Below are 17085 nucleotides of genomic sequence, written 5' to 3' on the forward strand. Positions count from 1 at the left end.
CATTTTACAGTTAAGGAAACTGAGGCAAAGATTAAGTGACTTGCCTAGGGTCACACAGCTAGTGTCTGAGACATGATTTGAACTCAAGTCTTCCTGACTCCAAGTCCTGTGCTCTGACCACAGTACTATCAAACATACCTTGTACAAGGTGATCACTGTATTGGTTCTCATTATTCAATTGTTTTTTTTTTCTTCATTACAACGCAGATTTTAGTTTTGGAGAATGGAGTGGGGTGGAGGGATTCAGAAATTAGCATGATATAAAAGTAAGACTTATTTAAAAAAAAAGAATAAGTTCATGTGAATTTGCAGCAATAGTTTTGGGAAAAGGGAGAGGGAATAATGCTCAAGTGTTATTGAGGTGGAGAGCACCTATTTGGTCAACATATCCATTCCCCTGCTGGCTGGCTTTCAGGTACTAAAGAATTGGTGTATCTCAGTTGGCAGGTGGGGTAAGAGAAGACCTGGAGAAAGGCCTTGGAAAGGACATCACTGGAGAAGCAGAAACCAGGAAAATGTGCCCCTGGAGCAGAGAGAAGGTAAATATTTATCAAACCCAATTCTTCCTCACTCAGACAGAAGGCAGGAAGAAAGTGCTGTCATGAGGCTCCAAGAATTCAAGAATTCTCATTATGAACTTAATCAATAACATTGGTAAGAAATTATTCCTATCAGGCATGATGTTAGCATGTTCTGAAAAAAAGATGAATGGTGTTTGAGAACAGGGCTAGGGATAGAGTATTTATTCCCCGTGAAAATTCCTGTTCCCATATGTTCTTCCCATCTGGCAACAACAATATGTTGTTTCTTTTCTATCTTTTCTCTTGTTTAATAATAAAATAAAAGTTGACATTACCATAGTATTCGACAGTTTACAGAGTGTTCTGCATATGTTGTTTCATTTGATACTTAAAACAACCCTGTGAGGTAGGTAGCACAAATATTATCATCTCTAATTTGCAAATGAAAAAAATGAATTTTTGTTTTCATTCAGTCTTTTTAGTTATGTCTGACTCTTTGTGACTCTATTTGGGGTTTTCTTTCTGAAGTGGTTTACCATTTTCTTGTCCAGTTCATTTTACAGATGAGGAAACTGATGTAAACAGGGTAAAGTGACTTGCCTCAGGTCATACAGCTATTAAGTGTCTGAGGCCAGATTTGAACTAAGGAAGATGAGTGTTCCTAACTCTAGGCCCAGCACTCTGTCCACAATTCATTTTAAGACTTAAGAAGCACAATAAATACATTGTTACCAACCTAACTACCCTGAAGAAAATAAATATCTGGTGTTTAAGTGACTTGTCCATGATCACATTAGATAGAGGCATGGATGAGATTCAAATCCAAACTTTTTTAGACCCAACCTTTTTTTTTTAAGCAATCAGGGTTAAGTAACTTGCTCAAGGTTACACGGCCAGTTGTTTCTGGGTGGGTGCTAAGTGTCTGAGCCCGGGATTTGATCCCCAGGTCATCCCGACACTGGAGCCAGTGCTCTTACTCACTGTGCTACCTGGCCACCCCTAGACCCAACATTTTTGTTCTCACAATGATGGTGTCCTCCACCAAAAGTTCTTACCTAATTTAGTCATACCTGTAACACAAGCATATTTAAATTGCACTATTAGTAATGAGTCAGGATGGTTAAGTGGGAAATAGTGAGTTCTATTGGAAAGAATTAACAGAATTCTAGCGCAACCAATTTTTGGCCCCACCAGTTAGTTGGGTGATCTCTAGACAAGTTTCAATGCCTCCAAATCTCATATTCCACATCTGCAAAATGGGAATTCTAACATCAGCTCTCTCAACAGAATCTTTTTGAGTATCAAAGGGGATAATGAACATGAAAGTACTTTGAAAATACTAAGTGGCACACACATGCAAGAGACTATTATTTTGTACTAGTAACTTCAGGAATAAAAGGAAAATACATTGAATAGGAAGGCAGGTTATCAGGTCTAGTTCTGACTCTCCTATTAACTAAGTGTTTAATCTAGAATTATTATAGTAGAGGTAAAAGGGACCTTAGTAGTCATCTAGTCTAAGGATCTTATTTTGCTGATGATAAAGTTGAGGTGCAAAGAGGTATAGTTCAACCAAGGCCACCCAGGTAAAAAACAGCAGTCTAACTTCAGGTATCCCTCAAGATTCTGTCCTGAGCCCTCTTCTCTTTTCCCTCCATGCTCCTTTACTTGGCAATCTCTTCATCTCCCATGGATTCAATTACCATCTCAATGACAATGATTCTCAGATCTGCCCATCCTTTCCTAACCTTTCTGCTGACCTCCAATCTTGCATCTCCAACTGCTTTTCAGACATCTCATCAGAATGGATGTCCAGTAGACACCTTAAATTCAATATGTCCAAATTAGAGCTCATTATCTTTCTCCCTAAGCCTTCCTGCACTCCTTCCCTCTCATTGTAGAAGGCAATACCATCCTCCCTGTCCCTCAGGTTCACAACCTAGGAGTTGTCTTGCATTCCTCACCATCTTTCATTCCCTCTCATCCAAGCTATTGCCAAGGCTATCATTTAACCTTTGTGACATCTCTCATATATGCCTCCTTTTCTCCTCTGCCACTGCCACTACTCTGGTTTAGGCTCTCATCATCTCACACCTAGGCTGTTGGTGAGTCTGCCTATGTCAATTCTCTCCCCGCTCCAGTACATCCTCTAATCAATCCATCTTCAGCCATAAAGTGATTTTTCTGAAGCTTAGGTCTGATCATGTTAACTCCTTGACTCAATAAACTCCAATGGCTCCCTATTGCCTCCAGGATCAAATACAAAATGCTCTGTTTGGCATTCAAAGCCCTTTGTAACCTAGTCCCCTCCTACCTTTCCGGTCTTCTTATACCTTACTCCTTGACGCATATTCTTCAATACAATGACACTAACTTCCTGACTGTTCCACGAATAAGACACTCTATCTCTCAGTTCTGGGCATTTTCTCTGACTGTGTTCCATGCCTGGAATGCTCTCCCTCCTCTGTTCTGATTACCAACCTCCCTGGTTTCCTCTAAGCACCAACTAAAATCTCATCTTCTGTAAGAAACTCTCCTCAGCCCATCTTAATTCCAGTGCCTTTCCTCTGTTAATTCTCTCTTATTTATATGTATAGAAGCTTGCTTTGTGTATATTTGTTTGCATGTTGTCTCTCCCACTAGATTGTAAGCTCTTTGAGGTCAGGGCTTGTCTTTTGCCTATTTTGTATCCCCCATCACTTAGCACAGTGCCGGCACCAAACAAATAATGTGCTAATTGATTCATTGAGTCAAGACTTGAAATCCCATCTTCTCACTCCCATTCCAATGTTTCTTACAAGAGACCCTCCTGCTTCTGTGAAACCTTAGGCAAGTCACTGAACTTTTCTGGGCTTTAGTTTGTTCATCTATAAAATGAGGAAGTTGGATTTGATGATCTCTATGAACCCTTCAAACTCTGATTTTATATGCATGTATGCATATACACATATATACATATACTCACACGTGTGTGTATATGTATATACTCACAATTACATAGCACTTTAAGATTTACAAAGCACTATACATGCATGAATTTGACTCCTGTAATAGCCCAGTAAGGGAAACCCTAATATGCCCAATTTTACAAATTAGAAAACTATGACTTTGAAATAGTAAAGGACTTGCCCCAGGCCAAATCACTAGTCAGTGTCTGTGGTGGGCTTCGGACCCTCTCTTACTTTGCAAGTTCAATTCTCTGCCCCTTATACCACATTGAATCCCTAGAACCCCTACAGCGAGGCGTTCTTTGATGGTAAGAAAGAAGCTAAGCAGTAGAGTGCACAGAATACTAGACTCAGAGTCAGAAATGGGTGGATTTGAACCCTGCCTAAGACACAGGATTTGGGCAAGTTCCTTGACCTCTTTCACCCTCAATTTTCTCATCTGTAAAATTAGGACTTTAGTTGTGGTAACACTTCTTTCCAAGGGTTGTTTTGAGGATCAAACAAGATAAAATGGACAAATGACTCACAAACCTTAGAGAGCCATATAAATATCAGTTATGAGCATGATAGTGAATTGTTGGATAGTCACCAAAGTCCCTACCAGTGCAAATGAACCCATAGCAGAAGACAAACTGAAGGGCACAGTGAAAAGTGGGCAGAGTGAATCAGTGGGTGAGTTGCCAGAAGATGGAAAAGATGTATGTCATTCACTAGATTTCTGGGCTTTTTTCTGGGTCTCCCCCAAGACTGGCTAACAGTTCGACTAGTGGCTGGGTCTGGAAGGTGTTCTGGACGTGTGGAAGTTTACTTTGAAGGAAGTTGGGGAACAGTGTGTGATGACTTCTGGGATCTGAAGGAAGCCCAGGTGGTATGCAGACAGCTTGGGTGTGGACAGGCTGTGTCAGCCCCCGGCAGAGCCCATTTTGGCCTGGCCTCTGGCCAGATTCTTCTGGATGACGTGTACTGTTTTGGAGGTGAAAGCTACCTAGGGCAGTGCTCCCATGCAGGCTGGTTTGTGCACAATTGTGGGCACAATGAAGATGCTGGTGTGATTTGTTCAGGTAAATTTCTCCTTTACACTTTGGAAAGCTGATTTGTTTTTTAGCTTTCAAATCTTTCTACATCCTTTGTTGTCTACATTTTGGAAAATTCAATACTTCTGATTAAAAAGTCATTTTATTCAGAAATACGACTATCCTTCATTAAAAAAAGAAATTCAGTGCATGGAAATTCTCAATTAAGAAATTAATATACTAATTAATCAACCTAACTCTGATCATAATCTTAACAAAATTTTATTACTTCTTGTGCACCCAGTAACTCTTCTTTATTTAAAAAGGATCATTCAGCCAATAAATGTTATACAATCATAAGTTCAGAGAAGCATGTAAACAATTCAAGAAAACAGGCTCTTTTCAAATGCCTTCAAAGTTTCCATTTCAATCTATTCATTAAAGCAAAGTTATTAGTGAACGTCCACTTAGACAACACTTAATTAGCTTACACATATCGTCACTTGAAAGTAATGAAATTGTATTGCAACCTATACTGAAAAATGTTCACTTCTGACCAATCTTCTACATTAGTGAAAATTAGTAGCTTCAATTATATTTTTTAAGGTATAAATTTTCCATTTAAACCCTACACTGATGTTTCACTGGGGAACTGAGGCAAACTTGCCTTCTCAAAGGCTATGTACCAGCAAAATGGCAGCATTGGTAGGTCCTACCAAAGCTGGAAAGACTTTGAATATGGCTAGGGTGATAAACAATGTCTGCTACTTTAAAATCTTAAATAGACAACATCTAAAAGTTGACCAAGAAGTGATTTTAATTTTTGGTCACAGAATCCCATAAAGGCTGATTTTGCAGGGGCTACATTCCTCAAACATAGAAAATGAGCCCTCTATGATGAAATCAAAGGTCTTTTGAAGATGATTTTAAAGATTGGCTGCAAAGTGATTTTAATTTATCTTGTAACAAAATTTCTTTTCCAGGAGAAATATGTCACTACATTTATAACAGATGGAAAATACAGAAATATGCTTTTATAAGCAATTATTAGGAACTCATCTTTTGGCATATTGAGAAATCCTTTCATATCATTCCAGTTGGCTGAGTTTATAATAGCTTGGATTCTCTTCAACTGTTAAGATAGTTCACTGAACCAGGGTAAAGTTGACTATATATGCTAAATCCCACAAGGGTGGGACAAAGAATCCAGAATACCATAGTTTCCTATGTTAAATCTCAAGTTAGAAGGGACCCTCACAGGTCATCTAGTTCAACCCTCCTCATTATACAGATGAGAAAAAGTGTTCACACAGGAAGTAAAAAAGCATAGCCAAAATCTGAACCCCTGTTTTTGGACTCAAGGTGTTTTTTTTTCTATTACACCATCCTGCTTCTCCTCTGCACCTACTTTTTCCCATCTGGCCTTTTCAAAACATACGTCTTATATTCAGTTCATTTCCTGAGGCCCTCATTTCAGTCCTCCAACCCCTAAATGAATAGTAAAGGGTTAATAGAAAAACTATTTCCTTCACTTAAATGAATGAATTAATAAGCTACCCCTCCCCAGTAACAAAGCCTTAATCCTTTAGGAACAACCACAATTGCTAGAAATATCAGGCATCAGATTCTTAGAGGAAAAAGAGAGAATTTTTAAAAGGTCAAGGTAATTTTAGTCACTCTCTACAATACCGTGAGAGCAGTTATCTCTTACATTTTATAAGGCCTATGTAGGCACCAGGTATGGGGAAATCTCATCACTGCGTTTTCCCTAAAAGGAGACTTGGCACTTATAGGCAATGTTCGATTTCTTCTTGTTCATAGATTCTGACTTGGAAAACTCCGGAGCTTCTGGTAAGATTCATACTCTTTTATGTCAGAACATTAATGGGCCTCTGATTTTATTGATATTGGCTTCTTTCTCCCATGAGTGATATAGATTATGACCTGTCCATGCTGTGTCCACCAAAAAAAAATTTACTTTTGTTTAATATTAGCTGAATAGTTAGTAATGCCTCCAAAAACTGGTTTAAAACACACACACACGTATACACGCACATAAATATATGTAAACATTTACATATAATAAAACTGATATTTGTGCAACACTCTAAGCAATACATATGCATTATCTTATTTGAGCCTCACAGCAATCTTGTGAAATAGACAGATAAGTATTGTTCTCATTTTACTGATGAAAAAACAAGTGACTCACCCTTGGTTACACAATAAATGTACACAATAAAAGTGGGAAAACATGGGTTTTCCTTCATTCAATTGCAGTATTCTATCAATTAACCCCCTGCTAACTCTCATGTATATATGTAGATTTTTGTGCCTTAAATTTATTGCCAGAAAGTCAAAACTGAAGCTTTGCCTATGTGGACATTTTTTTCAGGTAACTGAAGCAATATCCCCTTCATTTTAACTGGATAAATGTGATGATTTATAGAGAATTGTCTACCACATTTTATGTCTAGCATGCCCCCTTGCCTTGATTAGGGAAAATAGCTTTTAAATGACAAGGCAGATTCTTTGCAATCAGCAAAAAAAAAAAAATCATTTAACTTCATTCCTTTGAACTTTAACATAAGATAATGCATCTCAATAGACCAGGATGGGGACAAAAATAAATCTAAATTGTTCAGATAAATACACAAAATACTCTTATTCGATGAGTTTTATCCAAAAAAGATAAAAGATAGGTGACTTTTATCAAAACTTGTCTTTTATTGAGGTCCAGGTAAAAGATCAAATAGAATATTTACAGATTTGATAATCCACACATGTGTAATTAAGAGTTAATAGTTTTTCCTGGTAGAATCATGGTTTCTTAGACTGGGATGGGACTTTAGAAGTCATTTAATCTCCTATTCTACCCACTGCTACAGCCCTCTTACAGGTTAGGGTCCTTTACTCTGAATTCACATGGAATAAATTTAATCTCTTTTTGTATCATATAGGCATGAGGGCATGAATGGATATATGAAAATAGAAAATCTGTACATGATAAATCATTTCATTTCTCTGTGTCCATAGGCTCTGAAATCTTAACCCCATTTCCAGGTGGTAAGTCATGTTATTTTTTTAATTAAATCTGATAAGCTTTGGTGAATCTTTTATTTCTGAATGACTTGCTGTCCCTAACATTCGAGTACTCCCAGATAATTTTGCCTTAGAAATGGTGTGTACTTTCACCACTCATTAAAAGGACTCTCACCCCTCCTTCATAAGATTGTGTATTCTCCATGCTCCTGATAAGGCTGGCAGATCTGAGATGCCATCTGTTTTAAACACGTTATTTACAGTTTTCAAGAGGTAAGTAGTAGAAGTGGGAGGAGGTGAAGAGGAATAATTTACAAGTGATTTTGAGGTGTTATCTAGATGTAGGATTTCATTTCCTCCCAATTATAAAATTGAGGGTTTAATTCAATTCAACAAATGTCTGTGTATATTTGAGGTTTCTCGGTCTAAGGAAATAAGAAACCAACAGTGCTCACAGCTTGTTTTTCCCCAAGGAACTAAAGGTACCCAAGTTGCCCAGTGATTTACCTCCATACTCTAAGGCAATAGAAGAATTTGCTTCATTAATTCTTTGCTTACACAGGCAAAAACTCTACAAGTTTTACTTAGAGCAGCAGTCTTAACCTTTTATTGTATGAAAGATTCCCTTAGAAGTTTGATGAAGCATATAAAGTCCTCAAAATAATGTTTTTAAATGCATAAAATAAAATATATAAGGTTATAAAGGAAACCAATTATACTGAAATAAAGGTGTATTTTTTCACATTTAAGTTCATAGCTCTCCTGACATCTATATATAGACATGGATCCAGGGACCCTAGATTTAGGACAAATTCAAATAACAGCAAGGACTGCTTTTTTTTTTTTTTTACAAAAAAACCAAATATTTGTTTTAACATTTGTTTTTAAAACTTTGAGTTCCAGATTTTTTCCTTTCTCCCCTCCTCACCCACCCCTACTGACAAGACAAGCAATTCAATATAGGTTATGCATGTGTAGTAATGCAAAGCATTTCCATAGCAGTCATATTGTGAAAGACTAACTGTATTTCCCTCCATCCTATCCCGCCGCCCATTTATTCTTTTTTTTCTCCTTTGACTCCGTCCCTTTTCAAAAGTGTTTGCTTCTAAATACTCTCTCCCCCAATTTGCCCTCCCTTCTATCGTTCCCTCTCTTATTCCCCTTCCCCCCTACTTTTCTATAGGGTAAGACACCAAATTGAGTTGTGTATGTTATTCCCTCCTTAAGTCAAATCCAATGTAAGGTTGAGTCATTCCCTTTCACCTTCCTGCTCTTCCCCTCCATTGTAACAGCCTTCTCCTGCCTCCTTTATTTGAAATAATCCATCCCATTCTATCTCTCCTCTTTTCCTTCTCCTAACAAATTCCTCTTTCATGTCTTAATTTTATTTTTTTATATCATCACTTCACATTCAACTCACCCCGTGCCCTCTGTCTATGTATACATGTACACATATATACATATACACATACACCTACATATATATATACATATATATATATATAATCCCTTCAACTATCCTCATACTGAGAAAAGTCTCATGAAGAATTCCTTTTTTAAACAAGGAAACAAAAGAGAGAGGATAGGTGAAGTAGGACTCATGGAAATAATTTTCTTTTTTTTTCTTCCCCAAAATGTGTGTTGGTGTGGGGAGCAAAAGTGGGAAAAGTTGTATGAATAAATGTAGTGTATTTCTTCCCTCAATATTAATGTGTTTGTGAACACATTTGGCCCCAGTTGCGGTTAGTGAACAGGTCAGGCAGATGTTGTGGATGTATTGAAGTTTACTACCATGGCCAGTGGGGCAAGGTGTGTGATGATCACTGGGACATGAATGAAGCCCATGTGGTTTGCAGGCAGCTAGGATGTGGGTGAGCCATTGCTGCCCCCACTGAGGCCCGGTTTGGTGAAGGTTCAGGAGAAATTCTTTTGGATGATGTGGAGTGTACGGGAAGAGAAAATTATCTGCGGCAATGTCCCCATGCAGGCTGGTTTCCACATAACTGTGGTCATGGAGAAGATGCCAGTATTATCTGTTCAGGTAATGTCTCCCTCTTCTCCCAAGTGTATGTATCACTTTCTAAAAACATTTCCACTCGTCTGATGAGCAATACATAAAGGCTCCATTATGGAAAATTCCTGATTGTTCTTTATAAGTCAAAAATGAGGAACCATTGGAAACTTTTGAGCTCATAAAAGAATGAGTCAAAAAATAGAGGTTAAAATAGGATTCATATAGGAAAAAGTTACATGAATTGCAGTGTGGTTAGATTTCAAATGATGCATTTTCAGTGTATTCTCAAGCTTCTCCAAGAAAGGAAGGATGAAAGTGGTCAATAGCACATAGATCACTATGCAGAGTGTTCCACACTACAATGGAATGTGGGGAGATAAAAACAAAATGGTAGACATAGCCCCTCACCTGGAAAAGCTTGTAATCTACTGAAAGTGAAAAATAATGGGGAATTATTGTGTCAGCTACCTAAGTTCCACCATCGCTAATGCATCTTCCTTCTGAGTTCAGTATTCTTTGATCAAGAAGTATCACTACTGGGGTGGCTAGGTGGCACAGTGAATAGAGCACCGGACCTGGAGTCAGGAGGACCTGAGTTTTTGGCCTCAGACACTTAACACAAAATTAGCCATGTGACCTTGGGCAAGTCACTTAACCCCAATTGCCCTACCTTCTCCTCCACAAAAAGCAAAAAAAAAAAGTATCACTACCAGTGTCAGCATGCTATGGTACTGCCATAAATATAACTAATGCTAAGAAATAGATTTGTACCACTAAAAGAAATAAGATAACTAACCAGGGAGTTTAGAGTACCAAATCCTAGTCTTTAACTCACATCCTGGGGGCAATACAAAGTTTAGATTAGGTGCATCTTTGCTCATTTGGCAACTAGGTAACACAGTGGATAAAACACTAGACCTGAAGTTGAGAAGAGCTAAGTTCAATTCCTGCCTCAGACATTTATTTCCTGTGTGACCTGGGAAAATCACTGAACCTCTCTGAGCCTTCTTCATCTGTAAAATGGGATGACTAACAGCAGCTACCTTCCAGGGTTGTTGTGAGTCTCAAATGAAATAACATACATAAAGTACTTCGCAAACCTTGAAGCACTATATAAATCCCAGATGTTTTATTATTATTATCATAATGATGATGGTGATGGTAATGCTTAATAGGATGATTGTGATTGTGATGATGATGATGATGATGATAGTGATGATGGTACCAATATCTGTCAGGGGGTTTTGAATTTAATTCAAAAGCACATGCTATGTGCTAGAGATACAAAGTAAAAATTGAAAGTTTCTGTCCATAATTATATTTTGAGGAGCCCAGGAGACAGAGAGGGGCAGCATGTACATAGATAAGCAAATACATACATCCATTATATAAATATATATATATATATCTTTGTGTATATTTATATATGTATGTATGAATGTATATGTACAAATATATGTGTATACACATATATATATATACATACCTACTTGCACACATATAAAATAATTCAATAGGGAGAGAAGAAAGATATGCCCCAAGCAAAGTACAACATGAGGTTTGAGAGGGAAAATCATTACCAGATAACTGGAGGCATCAGGAAAGGGTCCACTTGTACTGGGCCCACTAAACCTGATAGCAAAATAACCAACTGGTTTAGTAAATTCAAACAATCCAAAAGATTCTCTGACCATTTTTATTGAATTTATATCTCCATAGAAAGAGTCAATTAAGTATGCTTGCCAGTTAAAAACAGAATGTTTCATTTGTGGGAAGTCACATCTTCCCTGCGCAGTAATTAATGAAACAACAGTCAGTTCTAAGTGTCCTCCCAGTAGAATGCAAACTCTTCATGAGCAGAGAGTCTCTCACCTTTGTCTTTGGATCCCTAGTGACTGGCACAAAGTAGGTGTTTAATAAATCTTTCTGATTTATTGGTTGATTATAGAGAACTTTCCATGATGTTCTAAGGTAGGGAATAAAGAGCTTAATTGTCTATCATGTTGGGTTTTGCTTATAGTGACATGGACCAAGAAAGTGGCATTACAAATTCTACTTCCTTGATTTCATAATTAAGAATCACTTTTAATTGAAGCATTTCTTAGGGAAAAAACCCTAGTCTTCTCTAACAATAGATTTTTTTTCTATGTTGACAGAGGCTGAGGATTTGATGCCTACAACAGGTAAATTCAGCTTTCAGGTTTTTTTAACCTGATATTCTTTCAACATACATATCAAGGTGTTGTCAGGAAGGGAATGCAGAAAAGTGTGAGGTGGTGAACATAGTAAAAATGATTCTAACTTTCAATGCCATTGTCACATCACTTGAAAGTGATAGGTTTGACAAGGCGTAGGTATTTTGACAGAGATCTTTCTGCAATCCTGGGCAACTTCGTTAATTCATTTCATTTTAAAACAACAATAATTCTTTTGTACTTTTAAAATGTTAAGCATACACCTAGGTTAAATGTTCTCCTTTTTTCCAGCAAACATAGCCATATCTGTATTATGAATCTGAATCCCATTCCCCAGAAACCTTCTGGTTCGGAGAATGGTGGACTCACCACACCTTCCAGCTGTCAGTCCATCCTCTCTAACAGTGCAAGAGCAAAGGCTACTGGGAAAAGTGAAAGGACTATACATATAACAGGAAAATACGATAAAGAAAAATGCATGTTGACAAAAACAGACCTGCTTCCCCTACAATGTATCCCTCTATAAAAATTCTACCACTTAGCCTATCCCTCTCATTAGACAGGGAAAGAGATCATTCTCCTGTGGGAGCTCTGGCAGGAAATCACTCTCTATAAATTCTACCAGTTAATAGAAAATACTATTAGGTCATTTTGTTCTTCAAGTTCTCCTTATTTTATATTTCAGTCATTAAATTTTGAGGATATTGTCTGGAAATAGTTATTTTTCACAATTAAACACTAAAAACTCAATTTCTATAAAATATTGGGCAAATCATTATAAACTATTTCTACAGTATTACTTGTTTAGCATTCATCCATCATGATGAGGAAAAATATGCTTCTACCTGGAGTTACTTGACTATTAATAGTTTTATTTATGGACTCTTTCTATTACAACAGATATTAAATTCACAGCTTCTCCACCAATAGTAGAAGTTGAAGAGTCATCTTCTGAGGAAATAAGTAAGAGAAAATTTTTGTGTCAACTATCCTTCCCTCTTAAAGATTTCCTTCTGTTATAAAGCATTCAATTTTTTACTAGAAATGTTGGGCCACATGATTTTTAGCTAGGACCCCAAGAAAGCAGAGCTGATAATGTTTGGTGTATAGACTCTTATCCCTTTGGTATACTTAGAAAATTGACCTCATTTCCAGCTAGCAATGGGATGATATTCATAAAGGGTTAAAACATATTAGCCAAGGGATCTGGAAAATAGTTTTTATTAAAAAAAAAAAACTGGACTTCTGGATGAGGCGGGTGTGTTGAACCCACAGTAGAAGTCTGGGTGAATTATTTGACCCTACTAGGGCCCACCTTTGGTTCAGACTTGGGAAATATTCTCCAGTACAATGTACAGCATCTTAGAATGAAAACTACCTGGATCAGGTTTACATGCTGTCAGCAGTCAGAATGAGAGTATTTGTTACCTTTTTTATTTAACATTTCTCTCCTTTTATCAAAGCAAATCAAAGATATTGAACACCACAAAATGCTGTATTTTACAGATACATTATTTCACATTTTATTGATTCTACTAGACTAATGTATTGAAAACAGTTTAGTTAATAAAGCAAAATAGTGATGAGGTTTTAAAAATTTATCTTTATCAATAGGTGATGAAAATTTGTCAACTATGGTATCAGGTAAGAGAACATTTTTCTAACCATCAAAATGAGAGAAATAAAAGGAAGATCTGCCAAATATATTAAACAGGTTACGTCATTAGAACTGGCTTTCTTGACTATACATACTGGGTGTTACAAATGAAATGTGAATTTAAGTAAAATTGATTTTTCAGTGGGCCACCCTTAGATACATACACTTGGGCAGAAGATGCTATTGTTGTGGAAAATGAGGGCGAGATCTTCTAATTCTACTAGGATATGAAAGTAGAAGGGAAGTTGTGGACCATTCATTCCATAGTTCTCATTTTACTGACAAGGACATCAAGACCCAGAGACTTTTAATTGTCCTATGTTCTACAGGTAGGAAATAGCAGTCAGGACTAGAAACTAAGTCTTCTGTGCCTCAGTTCAGAACTCTTTTTACTACATCTTGGAGTCCTTTACATCTTCAAGTCTCGGGAGGGTTACTTGTTTTGGTGACCAACCCAAAGTCTCATAGATTTTATTCTTCAATGCAACACAACCAATTTTGCAGGGGAGAAAATGCCATTCTATTTTTCTCCCAGTTCAGAAATCACCTCTTTTTGTTGTTAATTAGAAGGTACTGGAGATATGTCTACAGGACAGTGCATGACTTCTGGAAATGGAACATTTAAAAAGTACAACAAAAATAGTGATTCAAGGAGAGAGGAAAATAAGAAAGGTCATAAAGCAGGAAGATGTGAGTGATATATAGAATACAGGCAGTAAAGGATGAAAAAGGCAACAGCTTGAGAAGCAGAAAGTCCAAGTTCTAGTCCCAGACCTGCCATTATTTGGGTATAAAGAGTTAAAGGAGTACAACATAGCTTTATGGGGCAGGAAAGCAGTAACTGCAGCTAAGAGCTCTGGGGTGGGTGCACCAAGCCTGTGGCAACCTGAAGCCAGATCATAAAATCAGGGATTTGTCAATCAGTCATTTCAGTTGTGTCCAACTCTTCATGTCCCCATTTGGGGTTTTCTTGGCAGAGATACTGGAGTGGTTTACCATTTCCTTCTCCAGCTCATTTTACGATGAGGAAGCTGAAAGAAAGAGGATTAAGTGGCTTGACCAGCACCACACAGCTAGCAAGTATCTGAGTCCAGAAAGAACTCAGGAAAATGAATCTTTCTGCCTGGAGGAATGGTGCTCTATCCACTGTGCCACTTAACTGCCCTAAAAAAGTCAGGGATAAGCAGTGATTAAATCTCTGATGACATTTTAGATCGGATGTTCCAAAAAGATCTTAAACTCAGTATATCAAAATTTGAATTCCTTCCCTTTCTTTCTAAACCTTCTCCTCTTCCAGACTTCCCTGGTCCCATCAAAGACACTACTATCCTTCCAATCTCCTAGATTTATATGCTTGGGATAATCCTCAACTCTTCACTCTCTGCACACATATCCCACCAATTGCCAAATCTTGTCATTTCCACCTTCGCAACATCTCGAGAATGACAGCTTTCTACTCACATCACTAGTTCAGTGCCTCAGCTCCTGGCCAAGATTACTGCAGCAGCCTCCTAATTCACCTTCCTACCTCAAGTCTCTCCCCACTACAATCCATCCTCAACACTACTGCCAACATGTTTTTCCTTAAACATAAATCTGACTGTGTGATTCTCCCACTTAATCAACATCTTTTGCTTTTGGGATAAAATAAAAATGTTTCAAAGTTTCACACATTATGGCACTCTGCCATCCACTCAAGCTGACCTTCTTTTTAGTTCTCACAAATGACACTCCATCTTCCATTTCCAAGCCTTAGGTCTGGCTAGCCCACATCCCTGGGATGCTCCCTCTCTCTTTAATCTCTTCCTCATAAGTCTTCTTCCTCTAAGTATGATCTAATACTGTCTTCTAGTTCTAGTACTACCTTATGCCTGAAGCCTTTCCCAATTCCCCCCTCTAACTGCTAATGCTCACCTTCTCAAAAAACCTTGCATTTCACTCCTTTGCATATAGTTGTACTTATTCACATTCTTTTTATGTAGCTTATATTTATATATGTACTTGTTGCTTTCCCTACTGAAATGAAACTCTTTACAAGTAGAGTGTTTCATTCTTTTTAGTTGCATTTCCAAGGTCGAGCATAGTGGCTGGCACCAAAAAATACTCATGGCAGCTAAGTGGTACGGTGGATAGAGCGCTGAACTTGGAGCCAAGAAGATCTGAGTTCAAATTCAGCTTCAGACACTTGCTAACTGTGTAACCCTGGGCAAATTTCTTAACCCCTATTTGCCTCAGTTCCTCATCTGTAAAATGGGGACTCATTGGAAAAGGAAATGGCAAACCATTCCTTTGCCTTTACTAAGAAAGCCTTATGCACAAAGTCCATGGGGTCACATAGAGCTGGACACAACTAAGCAGCAACAAACAAATATTTGATTGATATTGACCCTTAAGCTCAATGTCATAAGCCTACCATCAGGCAGTAGGCCAGTCAGTACAAGAAAGGAGAGAGAAGGAACAGGGCATGACCATCAGTTTAGCAAGATAACATGTAATAGTAGCCTCGTTTTGCAGAAGCCTTCCCATGTATGTATCTACACATGCCTATGTACATGTGTATGTGAGTTTTACTGAAACATTTACCTCTTCTCTCTTCCCACTCCCCCCACCCCAGGAAAGGCAACCAATGGTGTGGTGCTTTTATGATCAGGACATATCTATAATACAATTATTGGAGCTTGTCATACTAACAAAATTGTATGACCTTATCCAAATTCCCCTCTCTGGGCTCCATTTTTCTCATGTATAAAATGAAGAAGTTTAACAAAATAATCTCTACAGTGTCCTTTGATGTTTTTAAATTTTAATTCTTTCAATTTTTTTTAATTGACAAAAAGGGTGAAATTACTAGCCTGTCCACATTCCATAGTTGCTTCGTCTGTTGTTCCTTCAGGGAATTAAGAGTTAAACACAAGAATCATTAATGAGATGAGCTCACAACTGCCCTTAGTAAGATGGATGATAAAAAAAGCCCCAGAAAATCTTAGTGGTCAGAACCAACACACAAGCTTCTTGGAAGGAGTCACTGACCCATTGTGAGAGATTTCTAAGTGCTAACTGTGCAAAGCAGACATACTATGGTGGATACACAAATCCTTGGTCATAACTAGACACTGACTCTAAAAAAGATGTATGAGGTCTTGGATAAGGGCATCAAAAAGTATTTCAAAGCTGAATCAGAATACAGGGGTTTGACTGGATCTTAAGGCTCAATGGGCCAGGAGTGACCTAACATCTTTTACCACCTATTTAGGGTGTGATAGGCAATATATCACTTTAAATCATGACATTTTCTGTTGTGTCCTTATTCATGGAGTTAAACTCAAATATTGCTCAAATTTAAAAGTTATGTGGGAAAATGTCTCCTGTTAATAGAATTGAACATATTACATTTTTCTTCATCAAGATGATCAGTTATTCACTATTAATAGGAATTTTCTTTATTATAGTTCTACCTGCTGCCATCTCAACTCCTCCATTACCTCTAGGTGTTGACCATCCAGGGAAACTATCAGGTAGGAGCTGGTAATTGAAAAAATCATTAACAGGTGCCTTTCTTATACTTGAGCAAGACTAGAACCATAGAAACAATTAGGGAATGGAATGGAAGTGGTAGGTCATTTTTATTTATTGTTCCTACTATATTTACTAAATAGTTATATGCAGTATTGGAAATAAAAGATCAATAGCACAGA

The 17085-nt window shown here is 37.5% G+C and overlaps 1 protein-coding gene across 1 annotated transcript in view; it reads left to right on the top strand.

Moving 5' to 3' along the window:
* The window catches only part of DMBT1 (deleted in malignant brain tumors 1), a 495581-nt gene that overhangs the window by 238482 nt on the left and 240014 nt on the right, over positions 1-17085 (top strand). The window contains 3 exon segments of the mRNA XM_069097407.1: positions 4228-4530; positions 7371-7381; positions 9262-9565. Of these exon segments, the coding sequence (XP_068953508.1) occupies positions 4228-4530; positions 7371-7381; positions 9262-9565 (618 nt within the window).

Source organism: Petaurus breviceps, unplaced genomic scaffold, assembly GCF_028583685.1.
Source record: "Petaurus breviceps papuanus isolate PSGF00001 unplaced genomic scaffold, PetGlider_PUasm1.0 37, whole genome shotgun sequence".
Lineage (NCBI taxonomy): Eukaryota > Metazoa > Chordata > Mammalia > Diprotodontia > Petauridae > Petaurus > Petaurus breviceps.